We start from the raw sequence: 25270 nt of genomic DNA on the forward strand, positions 1-25270 counted from the left end.
TTTTTTTTTACATACCGTATAATTTGAAGCAAACCTTTTGGGACAGAAGTATGGGAACTACAGTTGTTGACATATTTATGAAAGTATGGGCTCTGTTCATGCCATACTGATTTTTACTTAACTACTTGCCGACAGTCAGCAGCTGGGAAGCGGCTTCCCTTGGGGTGTGTAGCTGTGCGATCCTGTGACTTCTTTGTTTGGTGGACCAATTATAGCGATCACATGATAACATGTAAACAAAACTGTCATGAATTGCTTTCTTTTTTATTCTGCTTTCTTTTGTGATCTGTGGTTGGCTCACAGCTATTACATGGTACCTGGTCCAATCACAGCACCCTGTACCTTGTCATGACAAGTGGCCAATCACAGCATTACAATAGTAAACAATGAGTCATGAATGAAAGCATTTGTGACAGTTCCAACAATTGCTTGTAACAGTGATCCTCACCGTTCTAAGCAATCACAGTGTGAAGAAAAGAAAAAAATCCCTGATCACCACCCAGAGTAGCACAGTGTCTCTATGGTGACACTGAACTACCCTAAAGACCAGTATGTGTAAAAAAAAAAAAAAAAAATTAACAAAAAATTGAATAAAACATTTATTTTTACATGCAAATCTCCAGTCAGTATCCCTGATCACTGCTACATCAGTCATATAATGATGCTTTACTGCACTGGTGAAAATATATTGCTTTGATTAGCAATTTGTGTTACCAAGCAATTGAACAGGTGGGACTAATAACTGACTAGTGAGTGTATAGATTGTGGAACCTATAACTTTCACACAGACTAATGCAGGCCATAGACGGGGAGAAAAACAACCATTTTTTTTTTTTTTTTAGAAAACCGAAAAATCGGTCGTTCAATCAGCCGACGCTACCACCATTGGTAAAATAATGTCAGCTGATTTTCGTCCTGTCTACGGCCGTCAATTAATATAAAAGCGGTGTCCCTGCAGAGAGCTCTGCTATATTTGTCATTTAAAAGCGGAAGAAATAGAATATGAATAATAGGAAGAAAAAGTTGCAACATTGTATCCATTTTGGATACAGAGGTTTCTATTCAGATACAAATAGATACAATGTTGCAACCCTTAAACTTTTCAATGTCAAATATCATAGTGGAGCTCTCTGCAGGGACACCGCTAATAGATTTGACATTTCTAAGTATTGCGGTTGCAAACATTGTATCTATTTGTATGGATACAAATAGATACAGATGTTCTTTTTCTTTGGTCACGACTCATGCGCATTTTTTTAATCGGGAAAAAGATCGTCCTATTTGCCCATCATTGCCATGAAAATCAGCCAATGGGCAAAATCGGCCGTTTTTTTTTCTCAACATGAACGATTAAAAAAATGTGTCAAAATCAAGAAAACCGGCCGACCAATTCAGCTACTAACGATCCGAAAATCGGCCGATTATTTTTATTGGACGAATTTCCGGCCGGTTTTCTCCCCGTCTATGGCCTGCATAAATAATATACACTGATTTGGGTTATTTTTACCAAAGAAAAGTAGCAAAATACATTTTTGCCTAAATGTATCAACATATACCGCACTCACCAGTTGGTGCTGAGAGTGGAGCACATTGTGGGGGTTGTTTACTAAGGCTGGAGAGTGCAAAATCTGGTGCAGCTCTGTATAGAAACTAATCAGCTTCCCGGTTTAATTGCCAAAGATTAATTAAATGAGCTGAAGTTTAGTTTTAGTAAATCTCCCCCAATATCTTGTGGTGCACAGGTAAAGCTGGAATATGGAATACAAATTCTGATTTTGGGCTCACTCAGGCTTTTGCAATCATTATTTTTATTCACAATTTTGTATAATTTTAAGCCTTGGTTCACACTAGTGCGATATTTCAGCGATCTGCAACATTCTCATGACATGTAAAATTGCAGGTCAAGTGAAAACACATACGCTGTTAATTTTTTTTTTCTTTTTTGGTCACAACGCTTGGTTATTTGCAACAGCGGCTATACGCTTGATTAACCACTTATCGACCGTCACATACCTGGTGCGTCGCTGGTCTTCATGAGGCTGTACCAGGATGATGCCTGGAGGTGCAGACATCATCCTGGTACTATTATTTGTAGCTGACCGTCGACTTTCTTGTAATAGCAATCGGAGCAGCTAACAAGCTGCTTGATTGCTATTACAAGCAGCAGAAGGGGACATATCCCACTGCCCTATCTGCCCCATAGATCTCATAAGCGCAGGTGTTCTTTTTAATTTTTCTAAATTTATGATGAAAGATTACTTGTTTGCAGAATTTTATAACAGAAACTAAGAAAAACCTGGGTTTTTTTTTTTTTCAAATTTTTTTTGGTATTGTTCCATCACCAAAAGGAAGCCTCTAATTTTTAGAAAACAGTGATATATATTTCATTTGGGTAATTTTGTTGCCTAGCCAAGCATTTGCCAGTTGAAAGAAAAGTATGTTTTTAAAAAAACAAAAAACCCTTATACTCACCCAGGTGGATGTAGCATTGATCCGATGCTTCACCTGTCCCCCACTGGCTCTGTACAGAGAACTGAGCGATCAAAAGCTGCAATCGCTCAGTTCTCCCCCTCCGCTCTGAGCACAGTGGTAAATGTCAGTCTCCAACTCTCTTCTCTGCCCCTCCAGCGCTCACTGGAACGCAGGGCTGTAGAGAAGGCGGGAGGGGCTGGCTCAGGCTCTCGGGAGATAACAGAGAGGCTGAGCCAGGTGCCAGTCCAGGGCTCTGGGTGGATCCCGACAATGTAGTCAGGATCTTTTCAGAGTCTGGATCGGCTCTGTGATGTCAGCCTGCAGCAGGCTTCAGCCCTTCAGCCAAACTGCACTCATGTGATCCATAGGAGATGTATAGCTAAAATAGCTTTGGCTATACTTCTCCTTTTTTAAAGTAGTGCAGTGCTGAATAGCAAAAAATGGCCTGGTCATGAAGGGGGTAAATCTTTCTGGAGTTCAAGTGGATAACCATTTAAGGACCAGGCCTTTTTCTGACATTCTTTGTTTACAAATAAAGATCAGTAATTTTTCCTAAAAAGTTACTTAGAACCCCCAAACATTATATATTTTAGCAGAGGCCCTAGAGAATAAAATGGCGGTCATTGCAATGTTTTATGTCACATGGTTTTTGCGCAACGGTTTTTCATATGCAATTTTTTGGGGAAAAAATAATACACTTTTTAATGATTTTAGAAAAAACAATATATACCCAAATTTTTTTGTAAAATAGGAAAGATGATGTTAGGCCGAGTCAATAGATACCTAACATGTCATGCTCTGAAATTGCACATGCTCGTGGAATGGTGCCAAACTAAGGTACTTAAAATTCTCCATAGGCAATGGTTTAAAAATGTGTATAGGTTACCAGTTTAGAATTACAGAGGAGGTCTAGTGCTAGAATTATTGCTTTCGCTCTGACATTTGCAGTGATACCTGACGTGTGGTGCAAACACCGTTTATATGTGGGCGTGACCTATGTATGCATTCACCACTTCGCGTGAGCACAGGGGGACAAGGGCACTTTAAAAAAAATGTTATTCACTTTATATTTACACTGCCCCTTTAAATTTTTCTGTTGATCACTTTTATCGCTATCACAACAAATGTAAACATCCCTTGTGATAACAATACAGCATGACAGGTCCTCTTCATGGAGAAATCTGGGGTTTATAAGACTCCACAATTCTACTCCTACCTTTTAAAAGCAAGAGATTAAAAAAAAAAGGATCTTTTGCTTAAAAGAAAAAAAAAAGGCATTGTTGACATGGTGCCAGAACCGGAAATGACATTGCTCTGGTCCCCCTAGGTCACGGGTGTCAAACTGGCGGCCCTCCAGCTCCTGCCAAATTACAAGTCCCATGAGGCATTGCAAGATTGACAGTTACAAGCATCACTCCCAGAGGCATGATGGGACTTGTAGTTTTGCAACAGATGGAGGGCTGCCAGTTTAACACCTGCCCTAGGCCATAAAGATGATTGAAGGCCATCTTTCCTTCACTCATCTCTATTCCCAGGCTCACCGATCAGTCAGGTAAGGCTGGGAAGTTGTGGGGGTGGGGGACCCCTCCCACCGCTACTAAAAGTGATCTGGTGATGAATCTGCCTCTCAGGTCACTTTTAACAGAAAGTCTGGCACCTGAGGGAAAAAAATAATACTGAGGTTATGGCACCTAGCTGCAGCCATAACCCAGTATTAAACATCAAAGTAATGATGTGTTTTCCCGGTGAGGTGATCAGCAAGTGGTGTAAACCCAACATTTCCTATTCCTGATACACTATATTGCCAAAAGTATTGGGCCAGCCCTCTAAATCATTGGATTCAGTTGTTCCATTTACCTCCATGGCCACAGGTGTATAAAATCAAGTACCTAGGCATGCAGACTGCTTCTACAAACATTTGTGAAGGAATGGGTCACTCTCAGGAGCTCAGTGAATTCAAGCATGGTCCCGTGATAGGTTGCCACCTGTGCAATAAGTCCATCCGTGAAATTTCCTTGCTACTAAATATTCCACGGTCAACTGGTAGTGGTATTATAACAAAGTGGAAGCATCTGGGAACAACAGCAACTCAGCCATGAAGTGGTAGGCCACATAAAATGACAGAGCGGGGTCAGTGCATGCTGAAGTGTACAGAAGTCACCAACTGTCTGCAGAGTCAATAGCTAAAGACCTCCAAACTTCATGTGGCCTTCAGATTAGCACAATAACAGTGCGTAGAGAGCTTCATGGAATGGGTTTCCATGGCCGAGCAGCTGCATCCAAGCCTTACATCACCAAGTGTAATGCAAACCGTCAGATGCAGTAGTGTAAAGCATGCCGCCACTGGACTCTAGAGCAGTGGAGACGTGTTCTCTGGAGTGATGAATCACGCTTCTCTGTCTGGCAATCCGATAGATGTGTCTGGCTGTTGCCAGGGGAACGGTACTTGCCTGACTGCATGGTCCCAAGTGTAACGTTTGGTGGAGGGGGATTATGGTGTGGGGTTGTTTTTCAGGGGTTGGACTTGGCCCCAGCGAAGGGAACTCTTAAGCCGTCAGCATACCAAGACATTTTGGACATTTTCATGCTCCCAACTTTGTGGGAACAGTTTGGGGATGGCCCCTTCCTGTTCCAACATGACTGCACACCAGTGCACAAAGCAAGGTCCATAAAGACATGGAGGAGCCAGTTTGGGGTGGAGGAACTTGACTGGCCTGCACAGAGTCCTGACCTCAACCCGATAGAACACCTTTTGGATTGAATTAGAGCGGAGACTGCAAGCCAGGCCTTCTCGTCCGACATCAGTGCCTGACCTCACAAATGTGCTTCTGGAAGAATGGTCAAACCTTCCCATAGACACCCTCCTAAACCTTGTGGACGGCCGTCCCAGAAGAGTTGAAGCTGTTATAGCTGCAAAGGGCGGGGCCACCTCAGTATTGAACCCTACGGACTAAGGCCATTAAAGTTCATGTGTGTGTCAAGGCAGGAGGCCCAACACTTTTGGCAATATAGTGCATGTGCCTACTGTATCCTGTTGGTATGAGCATTGTCATCCTAGGAAAGGAAGTGTGTTAGTGGCAAGTCCAGGTCAAAATAAAGGAAAAAAGTAAAACGAATGCAGCCACCACATTCAAAGACTAATGCTCTGCAACTTATATTTCTGTTGAAGGGTTAGATACACTTAAATGGCTTACGGGACAACATTGTACGCTGTTCTACCCGTGAATGTGTCCATCAGAGCATGGTGTTACTGGCCACCTATTATATTTATTAATGAGCTGACATTGGCTTATAAAAACACCAAGGCCACGCTACTTCCATCTGCTGCATTACCGCTGGCAGTGGCTGACTTGTTGCCTAGCAACAGGACCAAAAGAGAATGCGCTTGATTGACTTCACCTTCGACCAATGACCTTAGAGATTGGTTTTGACTGACACACGTTCTCTCCTAAGATACACTCCGCCGCCACCCAATCGGATACCAGCTTTCTTTTTACCTTGGGAAAGGCAGTCGGGGGCGGGCGTGGCGCTCTTCAGCCAATGAAAAGCCGACTGGAGATTGACAGACGGTAACTGGCTCTAATCGGAGGTGGCTGTCGATTTGCTGAGGGCGGTCACTATGGCAGTCTCTCAGGACGAGGAGGCCGAGGATCGATACGCGAACGAGAAAATGGCGGCCGCGGCTGGTGCGCCAGGCTCGGGGGAGGGAGGTGGCGAAGCCGAGCCGGACAGTGAGCCGATTCCTGGCGAGAAGAAGTCGGCGGAGCTTGGCTGTGTCCCGGAGCAGACCGGTCCTGAGAATGAACCCTGCTCGCTTGTAGGGAGCGAGACCGGACACGGCGGAGAGGGGCTGCGGCAGCCTGGGGAGGAGGAGTGTGCTGGGCCTGACCGGGCAGTGGGGTCCTCACCATGGCCACCAGAGCTGGGCGGCCTGGCTGCTGCGGAGTCCTCGGAGATGGACACTGGGGACTCTGCCCTCCTCTCCACTCAGGAGGAACCTATGCAATTGGGGAATGACTTGGACTGGCCTTCAGCCCCCTGTCATGGAGGTCCACCATCTGTGGACTCGGCCTTAATGGAAGCTGGTGGTGAGATGACCTCTTCTGGGATAGTGCACCCCTCTGATATAGGGGAACCCACGTCTGCACCCTTGCTGGATCCCTCAGAACTAGAGGAGGGGGGATCTACACTGTCACCTCTCCAACCCATGACAGAAGAGCCAATGTGTGAGGGCTGCCCTTCAGACCCATGTTTCAGTAGGCAGCCTTCTAGTGACCCAGTCTTCTCGGAGCTGCATGTAGAAGCAGATGGTGAGACAGTCTTTCTGGAGGTGGGGGACCCTCCAGAGCAAAGAAGCCCAAGGCCTTCACCAATGCAGCCTATTCCAGTTCTAGAGGAACTGACATCTGCATTGCCTCCCACCCTTGTTCTAGAGGAACCAAGATCTGCATCCTCTCCTACCCCTGGATCTACATCATCTCCTACCCTTGATCGAGAGGAACCAATACCCACATCATCTCCTAGCCCTGGTCTAGAGAAACAAAGATCCACATCGTCTCCTTCCCCCGGTCTTGAAGAATCGAGACCTGCACCGTCTCCTTCCCCCGGTCTTGAAGAATCGAGACCTGCACCGTCTCCTTCCCCCGGTCTTGAAGAATCGAGACCTGCACCGTCTCCTTCCCCCGGTCTTGAAGAATCGAGACCTGCACCGTCTCCTTCCCCCGGTCTTGAAGAATCGAGACCTGCACCGTCTCCTTCCCCCGGTCTTGAAGAATCGAGACCTGCACCGTCTCCTTCCCCCGGTCTTGAAGAATCGAGACCTGCACCGTCTCCTTCCCCCGGTCTTGAAGAATCGAGACCTGCACCGTCTCCTGCCCCCGATCTTGAGGAACCGAGACCTGCATTGCCTCCTGCCCCCGCTCTAGAGGAACCGAGACCTGCATTGCCTCCTACCCCCGCTCTAGAGGAACCGAGACCTGCATTGCCTCCTACCCCCGCTCTAGAGGAACCGAGACCTGCATTGCCTCCTACCCCCGCTCTAGAGGAACCGAGACCTGCATTGCCTCCTACCCCCGCTCTAGAGGAACCGAGACCTGCATTGCCTCCTTCACCCGCTCTAGAGGAACCGAGACCTGCATTGCCTCCTTCACCCGCTCTAGAGGAACCGAGACCTGCATTGCCTCCTTCACCCGCTCTAGAGGAACCGAGACCTGCATTGCCTCCTTCACCCGCTCTAGAGGAACCGAGACCTGCATTGCCTCCTTCACCCGCTCTAGAGGAACCGAGACCTGCATTGCCTCCTTCACCCGCTCTAGAGGAACCGAGACCTGCATTGCCTCCTTCACCCGCTCTAGAGGAACCGAGACCTGCATTGCCTCCTTCACCCGCTCTAGAGGAACCGAGACCTGCATTGCCTCCTTCACCCGCTCTAGAGGAACCGAGACCTGCATTGCCTCCTTCACCCGCTCTAGAGGAACCGAGACCTGCATTGCCTCCTACCCCAACTCTAGAGGAACCGAGGCCTGCATTGCCTCCTTCCCCAGCTCTAGAGGAACCGAGGCCTGCATTGCCTCCTGCCCCAGCTCTAGAGGAACCGAGGCCTGCATTTCCTCCTGCCCCAGCTCTAGAGGAACCGAGGCCTGCATTTCCTCCTGCCCCAGCTCTAGAGGAACCGAGGCCTGCATTTCCTCCTGCCCCAGCTCTAGAGGAACCGAGGCCTGCATTTCCTCCTGCCCCAGCTCTAGAGGAACCGAGGCCTGCATTTCCTCCTGCCCCAGCTCTAGAGGAACCGAGGCCTGCATTTCCTCCTGCCCCAGCTCTAGAGGAACCGAGGCCTGCATTTCCTCCTGCCCCAGCTCTAGAGGAACCGAGGCCTGCATTTCCTCCTGCCCCAGCTCTAGAGGAACCGAGGCCTGCATTTCCTCCTGCCCCAGCTCTAGAGGAACCGAGGCCTGCATTGCCTCCTGCCCCAGCTCTAGAGGAACCGAGGCCTGCATTGCCTCCTGCCCCAGCTCTAGAGGAACCGAGGCCTGCATTGCCTCCTGCCCCAGCTCTAGAGGAACCGAGGCCTGCATTGCCTCCTGCCCCAGCTCTAGAGGAACCGAGGCCTGCATTGCCTCCTGCCCCAGCTCTAGAGGAACCGAGGCCTGCATTGCCTCCTGCCCCAGCTCTAGAGGAACCGAGGCCTGCATTGCCTCCTGCCCCCGCTCTAGAGGAACCGAGGCCTCCATTGCCTCCTGCCCCCGCTCTAGAGGAACCGAGGCCTCCATTGCCTCCTGCCCCCGCTCTAGAGGAACCGAGGCCTCCATTGCCTCCTGCCCCCGCTCTTTGCCTCCTGCCTCCTGCCCCCGCTCTAGAGGAACCGAGGCCTCCATTGCCTCCTGCCCCCGCTCTAGAGGAACCGAGGCCTCCATTGCCTCCTGCCCCCGCTCTAGAGGAACCGAGGCCTCCATTGCCTCCTGCCCCCGCTCTAGAGGAACCGAGGCCTCCATTGCCTCCTGCCCCCGCTCTAGAGGAACCGAGGCCTCCATTGCCTCCTGCCCCCGCTCTAGAGGAACCGAGGCCTCCATTGCCTCCTGCCCCCGCTCTAGAGGAACCGAGGCCTCCATTGCCTCCTGCCCCCGCTCTAGAGGAACCGAGGCCTCCATTGCCTCCTTCCCCCGCTCTAGAGGAACCAATATCTACGTTCTCTCCTATTCCTGATCTAAAAGAACTAAGATGTACGGCCCCTCCGAAACCTGATCTGGAGGAACCAAGATCTATATCTTCTCCTACCCTTCATCTAGCGGAACCAAGAGCTTGTGCATCGCCTCAACCCCTGACCCCATCTGATCTGGTGTTTGCAAATGCTCAAGTAAAGGGAGGGGTACATTCAGAATTCCAGCAGTCATCCGCACCAGAAAACTTGTTGCGAGAATCTGGACTTGAAGTCCAGGATGCACAGGAAAGGTCACCACTGGCGGTACAGTGCATAGAGGATTCTTCCCCTGTGAAGTCGCTTTTGGATCCAGCTGTGGAGTTAGTGTCAGAAGTACAAGTAGACCGCTTGGTAGAGGCGATGGACACGCAAGGGCCAATTTCAGGGGAGGTATTGCAGGTGAAGTCCATACCTATGGAGGTGGTTCTAGGACATGAGCCAGCTTCCAAGGTTGTATGTGAGGTACAAGAGCCTGCTGTAGAATTGATGCACATATCTGTCCCTGAGGTTGTGCCACTTATGGAGGACTCTAGCCATGAGATACAGGAACCAATCTCCAAGTTGCCACTTCTTGGTTCAGGGCCTTCTTCCACTGTGGTTGGCTCTGAGTCTGATGTGGTTTTGCATTTGCTGGAAAATCCCCCCATAGAATGCGTTGTCCCTGGATCCATAACTCATTTGTCAGACTCTGTTCCTGAAATTAGAGATTGCGAAGCAGTTTCCAAGACTGTAGAGACAGTATTTAATTCAGTCCATGAACCTAGCAAAGAAGACCTTGATCTTTTTGAGGCCAAGGTGGAGTGTGTGCCTGAACCATTACATAAGAAACTACAGCATGAACTGAACACAGTTTCTGTAGAAGAAAAAGTACTTGCTTTAGGTGTTGCTGAAATTAACCAAGGAGTGCATCCTGTAACTGAGCAGTGTACTGAACTTGGGGTGGAAGTAAAGCTTTTCTTACAACCAGTTCTAAAGACATTGGAGGAAGAGCCAAATAAAGAGGAATTAAGTAGTGGTTTTCATTTAGTATCCCATAGAACAGAATTAAAATCAGAAGAGACCTCCCTGCAGGTGGTTTCCAAAGTAAAGTCCGTTTTGGAACCTGGGAACATTCAGATGTCCAGTAAAGTGGCTCTTGTGGAAACAGAGACTCCAGCAGACAGTGCAGTCACCACAGAAATAAAATCTTTGGAAAATGAGCTGGACTCTAACTGCGTTCATTTTGATACTGAGCCTAGCATAGAACATCATTCGAAATGCACAGAAAAAGGGTCCATTGATGATGTTGAATGTGACCTGCTTTATAGGGATGCTATCCAAGAACTTAAATCTGTAGATAAAATAGATTCTAATGTGGTTTCTGACCCAGAATTGGAACACCAGCCGGTATCTAGGATTGCTTCTGATACTGCACCTTTAAATGACTGTAGTGAATGGTGTCTGGAGAAGTCCAAGCCTTCCCACATTGATTCTGCCTTGGAGGCATGTTCGGACAATCACGATCAATGCAAAAGTCCTCTTACTGTACCAGAGCAAATTGTTGCTGCTGGTGGCATTGCTGATCTCTCACCTGGTTCAGAAGTTCAGGTTACGCTTGATCACATCATTCAGGATGCGTTGGTGGTTTCCTTCCGCCATGGAGACAGAATCTTCTCAGGGGTTCTAATGGATCTGTCTAAAAGGTATGAAAGGTATCTGGAACCTTGCCTTTAGTTTAAAAAAAAAATTATATATATATATATATATATATATATATATATATATATATATATATATATATATATATATATACACAGATTAAAATTTTTGTCATTGTAAAGAGGAACTTCATTCTTACACCCTTCCCCTCAATTCACTTACTTGCTTGTCTAGCAAATTCAGGGTTGTTCCCCTGTAATGCGATGTTCAGGTGACTCAGCGTGGGCCCTCTGCTGCCTTTTGTGGCACTCCTCAGTCATTGGGAGCTGGCTGTCTCTTCTGGGTTCAGGCATACACTGCTCTGCCCGCTGGCCACACTGTGTCCCTGCTTCTGAAGCCTCCTGCAATATGACAGGAATATCCCAGGAGACTGTAAGACCAGGGACATGTCAGTCTCACCTAGATGAGGATGGTGGCAAAGGGGAGGGGCTGGGAAAAAAATTAAATGTAAACTGGAAAAAAGACCCTTTCAAATAGCTAGGGATGCACCGATACCAGATTTTGTGGTGTTTTTGTTTTGTTTTTTTTTGACTGAGTACCGGTTTTTATTTTTTATTTTTTTCCCAAGCACTCGCTGATCCCAATTACCAATATCTATTTTTAGTGCTCTGACCATTTTTTTTTGGGCTGTTCACACCATACATGCATGAAAACTGATGGGAAAACCACATAGATTTCACTTGCAGAGACAGCAGTTTCACATCAGTTTTCATGTGGGTTTCAGTTAGTTTTTACAGCCTGTTCTCATATGTGCGGGCTGGCCACAGTGCAATTTTTGAAAGAGTCCTGTGTGATTTCAGTCCGGCTCAGGTGCAATTTTCTAATCTCATACACTACAATTTGCATTGGAATTGCACTTGGACCAAGCTTTGAAATCACACTGTAAACCAGCCAGCACAAGGTATCGGTTTTCGTATCGGAGCATTTGCACGAGTACAAGTACTCGTGCAAATGTTTGATATCGGTGCAACCCTAAAAATAGCAGCAGGGATGAGTTGCAGTGGGTACAAGTGTGGTTTTTAGACAGAAGGTCCCCTTTAAAAAATTATCGGGATTTATCTTTTTACCTGATTTTGCTGTTGTGGGCTACTGCACAGTACAGTGCTTTGTCAAATAAGCCTGAGGTTTGGTTTTATGTGTGGTTGTGTGTATGTTTATCTAATATTTTTTTTTTTTTTTTTTTTTTAACAAGTCTAAAACTTTCAGGGCCTGCTTGCTGTCCAAAAACTGTTAGTGTAGCGTACAGCAGTTTACTATGGTTTCTTTAGCAAAGTTTGTGCTCATTATTTGCAGAGACTGATTCTGCAAATATGTTTACAGACCTGGCAAAGTCACTATGATTGTAGCAAGGGCGAGGTTACCCACTAACAAATTATGGTGTCCTTTTATGACACAGATCAGCGGTGATCCTAAGGATCGTTGCTAATCTCATATCATCAGTGGTTTAGGAAACAGAGATGATCAGAGGAGAACATGTTCTCTGCACACAGACTGCCAGTCTATGAAGGAGCGATGTCAGCCCTTCACTGGCGATCTGTGTTCTCCCTCCAGATTCTCCAGCCCAGAGGTGGAGAATCGGAGGAACTGCAAATGAAGCAGCGATAATTTAACACTGTTTAGTAAAATGTTTGACCTCTTACTGTAATCTCGCGAGATTACAGTAACAGCAGCCGTTTTCTAGCGTTCAAAGCGTTTGTAGATCGCTTCTCTCCTAATTAAGAGAAGCGATCTACACCGCTTCATAAAAAGGCATTCAGAAGAGAACTGTCTCCTCTGAGAATGCCAGAGAAGTGAGCAGAGGTCATTTACCACTACATGATAAAAGGACACCTTAGTTTGTGTGACTAATAATACACATTTTAAGGGTTGTTCATACCAAGTGCAGTGGGATTGCTATGGCTGGCTATTCCAGCACAGTCCCATCACAACACAAAGCAAAGTGCCTTGTCTCCTATGTGCTAGGTTCACTCCCCTGCAGTTATATGGTGTGTGCTGAAAAAAGTGTGGCAAACCATCCTTTTTTCCAGCGCAGTGTGAGGCAGTTCACTACCTTATACCTTTCGGCAGCCCATAGAACAATATGCAATGTTACTGTTAGACATTTCAATAAATTTCTTTAAAAGAAACAAATGAACAGTGTGATGCACTGCGTTTGTTCAGTTGCAAGGGTTTGTTTACACTTCTTACCTCCTTTTTACTGTCCCCATTAAGCTGCAAAGGGCCCCCCCCCGTTGTGTTTGAGAGCAGCATTACTGATGACTGACCCATTCCAGTGAATTTGGCAATGCCACGACAGTCCTGCAACCACATACAATGGATGCAGTCGTGGTGCCACATTTACAAGGCTGCTGCTAGTGCAGACGTACTCTTTGGATCACTTACAGTATCTTTTACTTATTGGTGACCATACAACTTGTTGAGTGCCAGCTGGTGGGATAGCAAAGATCAGGTAAGTCCTTTTTAATGATGCCCCAGGCATAAACGAACACTTTTAATCATTTTGAGTTTAGAACCACTTTATTGCAGGGGTGGGCAACTGTGGCCCTCCAGCTGTTGTAGAACTATAAGTCCCATGAGGCATTGCAAAACTGACAGTTACAAGCATGACTCCCAAAGGCAGAGGCATGATTGGACTTGTAGTTCACCAACAGATGGAGGGCCACAGTTGCCCACCCCTGTCCTAGGGGCATCTGACGTGTGTTTTTTTTTTTTCCCTCTAAATGTCCCTGCATATTAGCCTATGTGTCAATTCACACATAAGAATTTATAGGCAGAAAAAAGAGCCAGTGCATGCAGGAGCAGCAATGTTTCGGCAGAAAAAAATACTGACATGTGAATGCTGGGTGCGTCAAGGGCTTGGGCATTAGTAAATTTTAATGGACAGAATAAACTGTTCTGACCAGTTGAATAAATGAATGCCCAAGCACCTAACACACCTAAACGCATTTGGATGCCTTTACAAACCTCAAGCATTTTTTTTTTTTTCTCTGCCAAAACTCTGCTTCAAGGAGGAAAGGTGTCTAGGAGAGATGGGCAAATGCCCTGTGGACATGATTCCTAATGCATCATCTGCATTAAGGCAAAAAGGCACTACCTATTATACCCACCTCCATTCCTAAATAGTTACCTGCCTGGGTCACAGATCCAGTGTTCCAGCTGCATACCACGCTCTTCTCACTTCCTGCTTTCATAGGAGACACTAAGAACAGCGGGAGCTATAGGCTCCTATTGCTGTCAGCCAAACTCTTGCAAGGAGGGAGCAGGAGCTTGGCTTAACTGCACTGTGTATATCTATAGACACACACAGCCCAGCTCAGGAGTATACTTGCACAGCTGCCTCGGCACCTAACTTAGTGAGCACAGGAGGAAAGAGGAGGTGATTGCATTGGTGAGGGGCTGAAGAAGAGAAGCAAAGAGTGCCCTGCGCATTTTTTGTACAGAGCAGAAAAAATAAATTGTGTGTGTGTGTATATATGTGTGTAATAAATAAATATATATATATATATATATATATACTTTAATAAAACAAATGTAACCTTTACTAACACTTTAACACTGGAGAGCCTCACTGCAAGGGTATTTTTTTTTTTTTTTTACCCCCTGAAGTTTAGCTTTAGAATTGACCAAAGCCATATGATAGGATGGCAAACCTCCATTGTAGCCTTTTTCATGGGCCTCTATACTTCATAGTTGTTTGTAGATTTGTGCAGTCAACTTGTTAAGTGAGCTTAACAGTAAAATCCATTTCACATATAACCGTTTTCTAGATCTAGCATGTGCTGGTACTGCTTTAAAGGATAAGTTCACCTTTTCAGGAAGAATTTCACTTTTCATAATAGAAGCATTTTCCAATGCCATTTCCTGGCCCAGCCATCCAAATGTGCATTTTTCTCACTTACCCGATCCACAGGACATTACATTTTTTTGTCAGTTTCTGTGAGATTTTGAACGGATTTTCAGATTGCATAATTTCCTGTAGATGGTCACTCAACATTCATTCCATGTAGTCCACTTCCCAGAAGCCTTCGCTTCCTTGTTGCATCACAGAAAAGGGTGTGTTCAGCATTCTGAGCCACACCTCCCTCATTACAATACTACCTTCCTTCCATCAGCTATGTTGTACAAGGGCCTGTCTGATTTGATACAGATTGAATAAATTGTTCAGATGTGTCCTGCTCTTCCATAGTTCTGGTAAATGTAAAAGAAATTGTACAGAGATTGTATAATCAGATTGCATAGTGTATGGCCATCTTTATACAAGTACATAGTAGGAGGGAGTGGATGAAGACACTCAGTTGTCAGGCCCCATTCACATCTCCATGTAGTGAAGACTCATATTCCCGCATGCTTTTGTTTTGGGTGTTTGTGGAACGTTTTCACTCTTCACGCATAGGGCAGCCCATTCACTTGAACGGGCTGCTATACACGCAACAATTGCCCCAGGCACTTATCTAGGGTGGCATTTTTCAGAAGAAGGGATGAAAGAAGGGACACGTGCTTCATGGGAACCAAGTGGGATCCGAGAGAGACTGCTTAATGGTGTATGTAGAACCTGACTCTCATTCCCGGGATGTCCGGAGATGAAGAGGAGTGTCTTTCTATCTGTCGCCCGGGGGGGTAGTGGAAGGCTCTCCCAGATAGGGGGCAGGGGTGCTGTTGGTCAACATCAGGCTTTCTCCACGAGAGGGACGGGGGGGGGGGGGGTGTTGGTCCGTGTCCGGGGTGTTGGTCCGGGGGGGGGGGGTGTTGGTCCGATTTTTGTGTTGCCTATGGCAGCACAAAACCTAAATACACCACTGAGCATGGTGCACTACCGAAGGGTGTGTTTTTTTTTTTTTTTGTTGTTTTTTTTGTTTTTTTTGTGCGTGTTTTGCCGCTCTTGTCATTACATGTTAAAGACACCCCAACACAAACCTGATGCACATTAGCAGCATGTTTCTGAAATGCATGGCAAAGCGTGCATTTTCTGTGCGGATTGCCATGCATTCGGAAACACAGATGTGAATGGAGCCTCATTGTTAAGTGTAAATGCACCAATTTCAGTTTCAGGCCCATTCTCACAGAACGAAGAGGGCGTGCGTGTTTTTTGGCTTGTTTTTCCAGCCTGTTGATTTCAATGGGCTGCGCTACACATGGCAAAAGAGCTCATGGGACATTTTGGAGTGGTGCGAGTTGCACATATTTGTTTACTGTGTGTTTTGCTGCATTTGTCACCCGTTTTTCCATGTGGCAAAATGTGCTTGTGTTTGTTTGGTGTGCCGTTAACAATTTAATGACACTGGGAGTGCAACTAGTTAATTTAAGATGTAGAATAGTGTATGGCCACATTTAAATATGATTGTACAATCCCCTTCAGAGTTACCAAAACTATATAATAGGAGGGCACAGCATCTATCCAATCAAGCTGTCCCTTGCATTACATCAGGGTTGTCCAGTGGGTTGTGTGCAGCCTGGGCCCGTCTGAAGGGACTCTGGGGTAGCCACTTGGGGAGAGATCCAGGGGATGCTGTGAAAAGATAGTTGATGGGTGAAGAGTGTGTACTAATGAGGTCAATGCGGGATGTGTGGGCTAATGAGATCAGCTGGTAATTTGCTTCTGGGGTCCTGCTGGCTCCACTGTCCTCTGTCTACAATCCAGGAATTGAAAACGCTTTCTAAGAAATTTACCAAAAGCTAAGGGATTAGGCCTTGCTCTCCAGATCAAGGAGAGTTTGAATATTTTTGCAACTGAGGTATGTTAATGGTATATTTTTGTATAATGGAACTGAATTTTATTTTAAAAAGAAAAAAAACTTCGCCTTTTAAGGACTCCTTCACATAGCCGTAACACAGCTGTATAAATGTTGGGTATATGCATGTCCTCAGATGCAGTCTTTTGGTTAAAGATCTCAATGCAGTGTACGTTCATGCAGTTGTGTGAAGGTCTCTATTGAAAACAATGGTGCTGCATTCAGATCTATAAATAAAAATGGTTGTAACTACATGTGAATGAGGCCTAAAGGTGCACAAAGATAAGCTTGCAAAATGGTTTTTCTGTACCAAAAAAAAAAAAACCTTAAAGGCTGAAATTTACTGTTGGCTTTCTGCTCCCTGAGGGCAAGTTCTGTATGAGGCAGTGGATCACTTTTCCAGAGCACCTTCTAGGCCTTCATTCACAAAAGCAGCTGTCAGCAAGCAGTCTGTTGCTGGTGGGGAAAGTAGCCACATGCACATAGTGTGTGCGAACGTCTGTGGTATGGCCAGCTTTTTAGCCTGTACATATCAATGGCTGGTGCCACCAATGCATGTAACTGGCCTCACCCAGGGATGATGTTTCTAGCTGCATACAAACTGGCCAAAGCGAATTCCCCAGTTTGAGTGCTGTGACATCCTGAGGTGGGAGTTTAGCTGCCTCTGATCACAGCAGCCTATCTACCCTCATTCGCCCATCTGAATGAGACCTAAATTACTGTGCATTCCACAGACAACAGCCAAAAGTTATTCATTAGGCAGTGGCTGTTTGGACCTGTGGCGACCCTGCTCTAGGAAGAAACATAAGGGGAGATTTATTAAAGCTGGTGTATGCAGAATCTGGTGTAGCTGTGCATCATAAATCAGCTTCTAGGTTTTATTGGCAAAGCTTTGAGTACCGTCTGTGATACATTTTATTTGCACTAACATACAATTTTCAGGACAAGCTTTTGGGGGAATATCCCCTTCAAGGTCCAAGCAGTACTCAATACGGCTACTATCACCTCAGGTAATTGTCAAAGCTTAAAACAGAGCTTCACCCAAAAGGAGTTCTTCATGTTTGCTTGCCTTCCACATTTGGCACTTCTTGGGCGGTGAACAGAGCCAGAAGTTTTGCCCCTTTCCTTCCCCCACAGCCTTCTGTGACACTTTACAGGTCCCAGAAGACTGCAGGACCATTCAAAGTGCATCACGCTTTCCAGTTTCCCTTACTGAAGATGCTGGCACCTACACCCGAAGCCAATTGAAGAATTGGCTTGGGTAAGGGCATCGCTGGACCCCTGGACAGGTAAGTGCCCCTATATTAAAAGTCAGTAGCTACGGTATTTGTAGCTGCTGTGTTTAATTTTTTTTTTGGGGGGGGGGGGGGGAGTCTGGAGCTCTGCTCTAAAGCAGTAGTAAAATGCAGCCGTTTAAAAAAAAAAAAAAAAAAATCCCCTGCAAGGCAATGGCATAATGTCCTAGTTGGCATCGCATATTAGCACATTATGAAATACTTGCCTTAGAACAAAGCCCTCCAGTGGTGCGCTGCTACCGCTGACTGGGCTTCCATTTTTCTCCGGTCTTCCTTCCTTCCTTGTTCGCTGGCTCAGGTCCTTTGAATGGCTGAGCCATAGTAATGTCACTCCCACGCATGGGAGTCACTGTTTATGGCACAGCTCTGAATGGACAGCATGGGTATGCCTTTCCTTCAGAGCACATGCACTGGTGACATTTCAGTGTGAATATCCCCTAAACACTGCATGTTTGAGTTATATTCTAGGCTAAGCTATATTATTATGTTCTAAAGCAGACTTAACTACCACCTTAATCGAACAAGTGGGCTGCATGGCTGTAAATCCCCCCCCCCCCCATTGTATGTGGAGGAGAAGGTCTGCATGTTTTTAGAGTGGAACGTGTACCATGTTCCAGTATTTTCAGCCTACAAACCCACCCCACCCCCCCCCCCTTTTTTTTTTTCTTTTATATGGATATGCCCATTTAGGCCAGAACCCGGCAATTCAGCATACAGGACTCTACGTGGCACTATGAAGCCAATTGCATTAGGATGTCAGCCATTATTTGGTTCACTTTAACCACTTCCCAAACTTCCCACTTCCCGACGGGGAGGACAACTGCTTTGTTTACTAACAGTGCTCCTCCCTGTTAGCTCACTGTTCCGGATGGCACAGCCATCCAGAGCAGTGGGCATACAGTGAAGCTCCCTATGTAAAACACTCCCTGCACACAATTAACCCTTTGATCACCCCTCATGTTAATCCTTTCCTGCCCAGTGCCGTTAGTACAGTGTCAGTGCTTTTTTTTTCTTTTTTTTTTTTTTTTTTTTCTTTGCAGTGATCACTGTGTTGGTGTCACTGACACCGTCAGTTGCCCCCAGTGTCAGAATGCCCACCGCAGTCTCGCTATCAGTTGCTGATCGCTGCCATTACTAGTAAAGAAGAAAAAATTCCAGTATCTATACCGCCATTTGTAAACACTATAACTTTCACTTAAACCAAATTAATTTACACGTATTGGGATTTTTTTTTTATTTAGCAGACATTTTGCGGAATACATTTTGGCATAAATGTGATGAAATTTTTTTTTTTTTTATTTTATTTTTACTGGACATGGGTAACCACTTGCCGTCCGCCTGCTGTTTATAAACAGCAGGACGGTGGCACTCCAGGGGTGGGTTGCCGTTCATAAACTGAACCCGCCATTTCTAGCTGTGCGTGCTCCCTGGAAGCGTGCAGCACCACGATCCGGTTCCCGCTGTGTCCTCTGGACACTCGGTGATCACATGCAAAGTAATAAGCAAGATGTCACTTGTGACATCATTGCTTACTACGTGTGAAATCTGTGAATGATCACAGAGGTCACATGGTACAAGGCTATTCACAACAGCCTTGTACCATGTGACAAGCTGTGACCAATCACAGCTCACTCAGTAGTTCTCAACGGCTGCAAGAATGCAGACAGAGAGAAAGAGAAATGATTGCTTTTACATCCTATATGGGTGTAAAAGCAATCGCTGTAAAAAAAAAAAAAAATCTTCATCACCCCCCACAAGTAGTACAGTGTCACCATGGTGGCACTGCTAGGGTGACAGTATGTAAAAAAAAAAACTTTAATATAAAAAAAGTTTAAAAATTATAATTTTTGGTTATAAACTAATTTCGCTTATTTTATTTATTTTATTTTTTTTACTTAAAAGATAACGTAATAAATTTTGGCCAAGATTTATGATGATTTATTTGCAAAATTTTATAAGAAAAACACTTTTTTTCAAAATGTTTGGACTTTTTCATTTACATAGCAAAAAAAAAAAAAAAAATCCCAGCGGTGAATAAATACCACCAAAATAAAGCTTTATCTGTCTCAAAAAATGGTAAAAAATTCATATGGGTACAGTGTTGCATGACCGTGCAATTGTCATTCAAAGTGTGATAGTGCTGAAAGCTGAAAATTGCCCTGGACAGGAAGGGGGTAAAAGTGTCCGGACAGGAAGTGGTTAATAGCAAAAAGTCAAAAATATTGTTTGTTTTTGTTTTCTCAAATTTTTTTTTTTTTTTTCATATCGCAAAATATTAAAAATCGCATATGTGATCAAATATCACCAAAAGAAAGCTCAATTCATGAGGAAAAAAAGGACATAAATTTAATTTGGGTGCAGCGCGCAATTGTTAAAGTAACGCAACGCCTAACGCAAAAAATAGCCTGGTCAGGAAGGGGGGTAAATCCTTTAGGAAGGCGAGTGGTTAAAATAAAACACACTAGGTACAATGGTGCTTTTTAGACCAGTGCTGCTGTAACTTTTGCTGCAGATTGTCCATGCTGTGTGAGGGTGCCCTGCTGTGAGGTTAGGCAGCTTACAGGCCAGCAGCTGTCAGACTTTAGGCTTGTCCACATGCTTAAAGGCATAGTCCACCTTTGCAAAAATGTAATAAGTACACCCACACGATTAACATAAAAAAATGTAAATGTTTGTCCAAGCCTGCAGAGCGGTGCGACTGCTATCAGTGTGTCGCAGATACCAATCACAGCTTTCTGTAGTGTTTACATCGCAGCCCCAGGTCTGTACAGACCTTCTGATATGAGGCTGGAGGGAGTAAGCAATGGACCTCAAGTGAAGTGATGTCACTGCACTTGTACCAGCACACTTTACGAGTCCCCCTACCACATTCCCTGTAAATGGATGACGCAAGCGTGTGGGCAGAGCAACACACAGCTAAATTCTAAAATGGGATGCTGCAGGTAGAAAAATCCATTGATTCAGGTAAAGGGGGGGGGGGGGGGGGTTGAGGAATGCAACCATGTTTCATGTTGCACCCTAAATATAGATTGTCCGGTTTTTATTGTCTGTTCCCAATAGCAAGATTCACCCACTGTTACCAGAACTGAACGTGAAGGTAAATCTGAAAATTTGAGCTATTACCAGAACAGGAAGAGAGTGGAAATCTCCCGTGGGGAACAACTAGTAATGGAACAACTGTCTAAAGGGAATGTACCTGACAATGTAGCTCTATTTCTTTATGACCTGTTGTCTGAAGTTGGGGTAATTCTTTCTATTGAGACCAAGAGTGCAAAATAAAATGTTTTAGGCCTTCTCTACTCAAATCACTTACGGCTGGCTGTGCATGAATTTTCTTAGGGCCATATTCAGGCAGCCAGTTTAGGTGCATTTTTTTCTCTATCAGTTTACCCACATTTCTTTTGTAGGTTGGGTTGGGGTAGAAAGGTTGATTGCAAATGTGGATTTTGCACACAGATCTGGTTTCCAAGGTATTCAGTAGGACACTAGCGGCATCTAACAGAATGTCAGAAGATCAGGCTTGGCAACTTTAATGGATACGTTCACCTTTTGGACAAAATTGTGCGTTTTTATTAATTTTTGTCCAAAGGAGCTTGGGAAGCATTGCATCAGCGATCAGTAGATTGCTGATACCATGCAGGTCTGCAGACCTGTCAGAATATCCACTTGTCATACGGGATGTACGAACAAGCAGATATACTGACAGGAAGCTTCAATTAACTACCACGGTGCTCCACAACGCTGTGGTAGTTCATTGAAAACTACAAAGCCACAGCCGCTAAGGCTACCGGAACTTGTAGGCAATCTGTCTGGGGGGGGGGGGGGCAGGGGGGCTGCGGCAATGGGAAAATGTAACATGTGCCAAAGGTTTATCCTTTAAAGTAGGGCTTAACGTGATACTAAAGTCTTGTTTTTTTTTTTTGTTTTTTTTAAAATAACAATTATGTAATACCTGCTCTGTGCAGTGGCTTTGCACAGAGCATCTCTGATCCTCCTCTTCTTGGGTCCCCTGCCGGTGCTCCTGGTGCCCCCACAGCAAGCCGCTTGCTATGGGGGCACCTGAGCAGGTGTGCTTCCAAGTCAGAGCTCTGCGTGTCCATTCACACACAGTCGCGGCTCAGCCCCACCCCTTCCTGTCCTGATTGTTTCACTGGCTGTGATTGACAGCCTGAGCCAATCAGATTTGAGAGTCCCTGGAGAACTAAGGCTCTCATGGACATTGCTGGATCGGGATGTGGCTCAGGTAAGTGTTTGGGGGCTGCTACACACAGAAGATTTTTTTTTTTTTTTATCTTCATTCATAGAATGCATGAAGGTAAAAAACCTTGAGCCTTTACAACCACTTTGTGTGTGCAGCAAAATCCTGTGTAAATGTGGTCCGTACTGCATCCCCACTTACACAGACATACTTGGACTTATGTCCGTATGAGTTGAGATGCATATGGGTAGCTCAATGGACTCTTTGTTGGTGTTTATATCTAGCCCTGAGTGACTTGAATGAATCCTTCAGCAGGCGGCAGCAATGCAGATGCAGAATGACCATGGTCTTCAGTCACTCAGAATGACCTGAAGGCTGAAGTCATTCTGTGCGTGTGCACTGCCACTGCTTACACATTGTTTACATCTCAAACGTTGTGTGTATAATATATTTATAATGCAGCATTAGTTTTCTATTTTCTTATAAAAATACGGCCCAAATTTTGTTAAGGAGTCAATTGCCAGTGTATGTTGAGCTTAAAGTGGTTCTAAAAGGCATTTTACCCTAAGTGTGTCCATCCACTGGCTGAATAGATTCCCCCACCCACACATTTAAGGTCAATGCAGGAATCCTCCCCCCTGTGTCATTGTTTTCTGACAGCAGTATTTCCCTGCTGTCAGAATACACGATAATTGTTGGCTGCATACGCTGATCTAGTGAATATATTCCAAAAAGCTGTTTCATGTGAAGTCAATTGACTGCTGAACTGCCAAGCTTTCAATCCATGTATGGCCAGCTCCAAGGTATACTTGGAGATTCAGTGATACACATTTGCCACTTTTAGTTGAAATTAAAAAAAAAAAAAAAAAAGTAATTTAAACAGCCCTGTTAACGCCTGAGCTTTTTATTTGGTTAGTGATAATGTAATGGCATTAATTATGTTTCCTTTTATGTTCCTGATCCAAAATGCTCAGCTGCAAATTCCTTAAACACTTGTGGTCAGCGAGCCCTGCTTTGCATTTCCCCACACTAGTTTGAAACCATAATCTGGGGGATTTTTCCTAATACTCGTGGACATCGAACAGAGTCCCATGCCTACCCATGGCTAAGTAATGAAATAGCTGTGGGTTGTTAGAACTGAAGTATGTTTAATTGCAAGTGCCTTTAGTAGGATGGTTGGTAAGACTTGCACTGACGTATTTCCTAATACAAGATAGACCTCTGTTAGAGTCCTCCTGTATTGTCTGTTCAGTTTTAATCGATTTGTTAGTCATTATTCTTTCTTTCCATGTTTCATACATACATCAATGTATGTAGCGACTAAAACCACACATCTTATTTTACTTAACCACTTGAGCTCCAGAAGGTTTTACCCCCTTCATGACCAGGCCATTTTTTTGCTATTTAGCAATGCGCTACTTTAACTGGTAATTGCAGTCATGCAACGCTGTACCTAAATTTAAAAAAATGTTTGTACACACAAATGGAGCGCTTTTACTTTCTGTTACAAAATATATCCAATAATTTAATTTCTTCATAATGTATTCTGCATGTCTTTTGAAAAAAAATCCCAATAAGTGTATATTGATTGGTTTGTGTGAAAGTTATAGCTTCTACAAACTATGGTGTGTGTAATATAAATTTTATATTGGATTTTTTTTTAATACTTTTTTAATGGTGATCAGCAACTTATAGTGGGACTGTGTTAGTGTGATGGGCAATCTGACACTAACCAATGTAGGCTGGGAGGTATGCTAACTGAAACAGACATCACCAGTGATACTAATACAGTTATCAGTGATAATACTATACACGGTCACTGTAGTAATGACACTGGATGAGAAGGGGTTAACATCTAAGGGTGATCAAAGGGTTAACTGTGTGCCTAGCAATGTGTAACGTGCTGCTTTGCAGGTAGAGGAAGCAAACCGTTTCCTCTGTACAGAGCTCTGTGCTATTTTGTAAATACAGGGCTCTGGGCTGTGATTGCATGCAGCCGATCATCAGGTATCAACCATGTTTCAATGGCTGAAACCTGCTGACAAAAGGTAGGTGGCTCCTTCAGGCACAACAACATACCTGTATGTAAGCTGCTTGTTCCAGGTTTAGGGCACGCCCCACCCAACTGTCGAAATCCCACTGTGAATGGACACAGCGGGAGTCAGACAGTTGTGTGGGGCGTGCCCTAAACCTGGAACAAGCAGCTGACATACAAGTATGTTGTGCCTGTACAAGCCACGTACCTGCAGTGCAGTCAGGTGGTCGGCAAGCAGTCAAATGCTAAATCTGGGTAGGTTTCCAACAGACAAACATTCTTGTTCCTCAAGAGGACCTCACTCTCATACTGGCATACTTTTTGTCTCTTGAATATCAGCCCTTAGTTTACATGCTGAAGCAAGTACAGATCCCATTGTAGTTCCTGACTGTCCTGCGTGTGAATGCTGCAGGTCTCATAGACTCTAGTGCTGTGGTTGTGTCTTGGCCCCCCCTCTCCTCCTCACCATTCACAAAACAGATCTGAAGCCAAGTGTTTTGTGAATGGTAAGGAGGGGGGCAGAGACTTTACTCTAGCACTGGGTTCTATGAGATCTGGAACGGCCAGGAGCCACAGTGGGAGCTGTACTTCCTTTTGGGTTGCAAACCAAATGATTTACATAAGATATAAGAAGTATGACAACAAGGTCCTCCCAAGGAACAAATATGTCTGCCTGCTGGAAATCTGTGAAGGAAATTACAGCAAGAGTTGGGCTTTAAATATCTGCTCCAGCCAAACATCCCTACCTCCATAAACTGTACTACCACCCCCTCCTAATTTAATCTTTGCAACCAAAAGAAGCAAAAATGTTTTTCTAAATCCACGGTCAAGTGATTGGCCTGGTCCATCAAGTCATTGTTTTTCCTTACTGCAGAGTGGAGGGTCTTTCTTCCGATTACCCTTAATGATGCCTTGGTTATGTGAAATCTTCCTTTTTAGCTGTCAGGCAGTGGGGCTCTGTCAGGCAGTGGGGCTCTGTCAGGCAGTGGGGCTCTCTCAGGCCCCAAAAGTCTGCACAGTGCAGTGATGCCATAATAAAGGGACTGGTCAGCATTGGTATGGACTGCAGCGTTGCATCACTTCTCACTATTCCCAGAACAGATGCTGACTAGGGACACATGGTGGTGATTCACAAAAGTGTGTAAT

The 25270-nt window shown here is 45.0% G+C and overlaps 1 protein-coding gene across 2 annotated transcripts in view; it reads left to right on the forward strand.

Annotated features, from left to right (window-relative positions):
• The first annotated feature begins 6068 nt into the window (after positions 1-6068).
• The window catches only part of PWWP2A (PWWP domain containing 2A), a 58386-nt gene continuing 39184 nt past the window's right edge, over positions 6069-25270 (forward strand). For both annotated transcript variants that reach the window (XM_089682867.1, XM_089682866.1), the window contains exon 1: positions 6069-10851. In XM_089682867.1, the coding sequence (XP_089538993.1) occupies positions 6092-10851 (4760 nt within the window). In that variant the 5' untranslated portion in view covers positions 6069-6091. The remainder of the gene's footprint in view (positions 10852-25270) is intronic.

Source organism: Staurois parvus, unplaced genomic scaffold, assembly GCF_062004578.1.
Source record: "Staurois parvus isolate SC_StPar_1 unplaced genomic scaffold, SC_StPar_1.0 ptg000298l, whole genome shotgun sequence".
NCBI lineage: Eukaryota > Metazoa > Chordata > Amphibia > Anura > Ranidae > Staurois > Staurois parvus.